Below are 2936 nucleotides of genomic sequence, written 5' to 3'. Positions count from 1 at the left end.
TATAGAAGGTGTTGTACAGTATAGACGGTGTTGTACAGTATAGACGCAGTACAGTGTTGTACAGTATAGACGCAGTACAGTGTTGTACAGTATAGACGGTGTTGTACAGTATAGACGCAGTACAGTGTTGTACAGTATAGACGCAGTACAGTGTTGTACAGTATAGACGCAGTACAGTGTTGTACAGTATAGACGCAGTACAGTGTTGTACAGTATAGAAGGTGTTGTACAGTGTTGTACAGTATAGACAACTACTCTCTCTCTCTCTCACTCACTCTCTCTCTGTATCTCACTTTGTATTTTTTTCTTTGTTAAAAACATTGTTAAATATTTCTTTCAATATAAATAATCTTTTATTACATTAAAAAAATTAAAATAACAAAGATAAGTAATGGACTTCTACCTTGGGGTAATGGTTGGGGTGAACAGCCTCCTTCTGTTGTCCGCCGTGTACGACTACGTCAAGTTCAAGAGGAAGGTCACTGACAAGGAGGTCAGGTCCAAGGTGGAGGCCAGGTCCAAGGTGGAGGCCAACTTGGGGACTCCTAAGATTGAGCCCACCAAGGACGGGACCAAGGCCACCAAGAAAGGGACCAAGGCCACCAAGAACGGGACCAAGGCCACCAAGAGCCTGGTGGAGCCCACCAAGAACCGGGTGGAGCCCACCAAGAACGGGGTGGAACCCACCAAGAACGGGGTGGAACCCACCAAGAACGGGGTGGAACCCACCAAGAACGGGGTGGAACCCACCAAAAACGGGACCAAGGCCACTATACAGAACCGGGTGGAGCTCTACCAAGAACCGGGTGGAGCCCACTGAAGAACGGGGGTGAACCCATCAAGAACGGGGGTGGAACCCACCAAAAACGGGACCAAGGCCACCAAGAACCGGTGAGCTCATCAAGAACCAGTAGGGTGGATTTCACTAAGAACGGGGTGGAACCCACTGAAGAACGGGGTGAACCCACTGAACGGGGTGGAACCCACTCAAGAACGGGACCAAGGCCACTAAGAACCGGGTGGAGCCCACTGAAGAACCGGTGGAGCCCACCTCAAGAGCCGAGTGAAGCCCACCAAGAGCGGGGTGAGCCCACCTCAAGAGCGGTGGAACCCACTAAGAGCCGGGTGGAAACCCACTAAGAGCCGGGTGGAACCCACTCAAGAGCCGAGAGAGTGAAGCCCACCAAGAGCCGGGTGGAGCCCACCAAGAGCCGGGTGGAACCCACCAAGAGCCGGGTGGAACCCACCAAGAGCCGGGTGGAACCCACCAATAGCCGGGTGGAACCCACCAAGAGCCGGGTGAAGCACACCAAGATCCGGGTGGAGCCCACCAAGAGCCGGGTGGAACCCATGGTGGTGTCGTGGGATGTCTCAGTACCCAAGTCCTGCCTGGGAGCAGTGGTCGGCCCTGGGGGCGCTAACTTGGCTCGCCTCTCGTACAAGTACTTGGTGGATGTTACACTTCACCCAACATCCGAAACCAAACTACTTGTGACCGGTGTGAGGCACCAGGTCGGCGCCGTCTGCAAGATCATTAAGTCAATGGCTGCAGACGAGAAGCTCAGGCAAAAGGGCCAAGAACTTATAACGTACTCTATGTACATCCGCCCAGCCTTGAGAAGGCACGTGGTTGGTGCTGGCGGTCGTTTCCTCCGCTCACTCGTAAGTTATTATGACGTGGAAGTTGTCGTCCCCAGCTACATCGAACCTAACGACCCAGTTTGGGTCATGGGAGAGGCGTACCGGGTAATGGCTGCAGTCAAGGCCATAAGGACACAAATTAATGCCTCTATTGGCGCATCTCACACATGACTCTGTAGTTGTCAATTACTTCGTTTTGCTATTTTTCTATATTATTTTTCTTCTTATCATTATTGAATATAGTGACGATAAAGTCGGTTCCCATCTCTTATAACCAGCAGACACACACACACACACAAGGCACAGATACACCACATTTCTTGACCTAAAAGCTGCATTTGATATTGCCAATAGACAACTGATATTGTACGATCTAGCCAAAATGGTCATAGGAGGTAGGCTGTTACACTGGATAAGTGGTTACCTAACCAACAGAAGGGCTGCTGCACTGTTTCAGGATTACAAAAGTGAAGTTAAAGTTATGGAGCTTGGTACCCCTCAAGGTGGAGTACTTAGCCCCACTTTGTTCAATGTCCTTATGAATGCATTATTAAATTTAATACCAGACAACCCCAGCAATATCTCAATCAGCTATGATGATGATATTCTTATACATACTAAAACTCATCGTGAAATGCAAACCACCCTGAACCATGTATACGCAGCCTGTGAGAACCTCGGTCTTATTATCTCCACTGACAAAACTAAGGTGTTCAACAAACAAGCTGGTAACCGCAAACACAGCCCTGCCAAGTTCAAGATAGGTAACAACACTATTGACTATGTTTCTTCTTTTAAATATCTTGGTGTTTCCGTCCCTTGTACCCTACCTGCCATACAACAGCTAACCCGCCAATGTACTGACAGACTGAGACCTCTTAGAAGTGTAGCGGGGTACAGCCCGCACTATGGTGCTAATATTAGAATTGTTAAAACAATGTACCTAGGCTATATAAGATCTCTGATAGATTACCACGCACCAGCCCTGGTCCTTCGTGACGAGAAAGGCGTTGACAAGCTTGAGAAAATGCAAAATAAAGCCCTCAGAATTATCCTAGGATGTCCCATGAGCATTAAAGTACTTAATATTAGGAAAGAACTAGGTATACCCATTGTTAAAGACAGAATAATTGAAGTCAACCTCATGATAGCCCTGAGGCTTCTGCGTGGTGATCCTGATAACATTGTTTCCTTAAAATTGCTAGAATGTATGAACCATGGGACTACTGAGTCTAAATGGATCCAAACTACAGCTACACATATGAAGATGTTTGGACTAGACCACCTGTACAAAG

At 48.1% G+C, this 2936-nt stretch overlaps 1 protein-coding gene across 1 annotated transcript; it reads left to right on the top strand.

Moving 5' to 3' along the window:
• The first annotated feature begins 412 nt into the window (after positions 1–412).
• On the top strand, positions 413–1812 carry LOC121856319 (balbiani ring protein 1-like). The gene is made up of 2 exons (XM_042351796.1): positions 413–806; positions 1166–1812. The coding sequence occupies exons 1-2, from the start codon at positions 413–415 to the stop codon at positions 1810–1812; spliced, it is 1041 nt and encodes a 346-aa protein (XP_042207730.1).
• Positions 1813–2936: the final 1124 nt, after the last annotated feature.

This window comes from Homarus americanus, unplaced genomic scaffold (assembly GCF_018991925.1).
Source record: "Homarus americanus isolate GMGI-L3 unplaced genomic scaffold, GMGI_Hamer_2.0 scaffold48220, whole genome shotgun sequence".
Taxonomy (NCBI): Eukaryota; Metazoa; Arthropoda; class Malacostraca; order Decapoda; family Nephropidae; genus Homarus; species Homarus americanus.
This window is presented reverse-complemented; position numbering and strand designations above follow the sequence as displayed.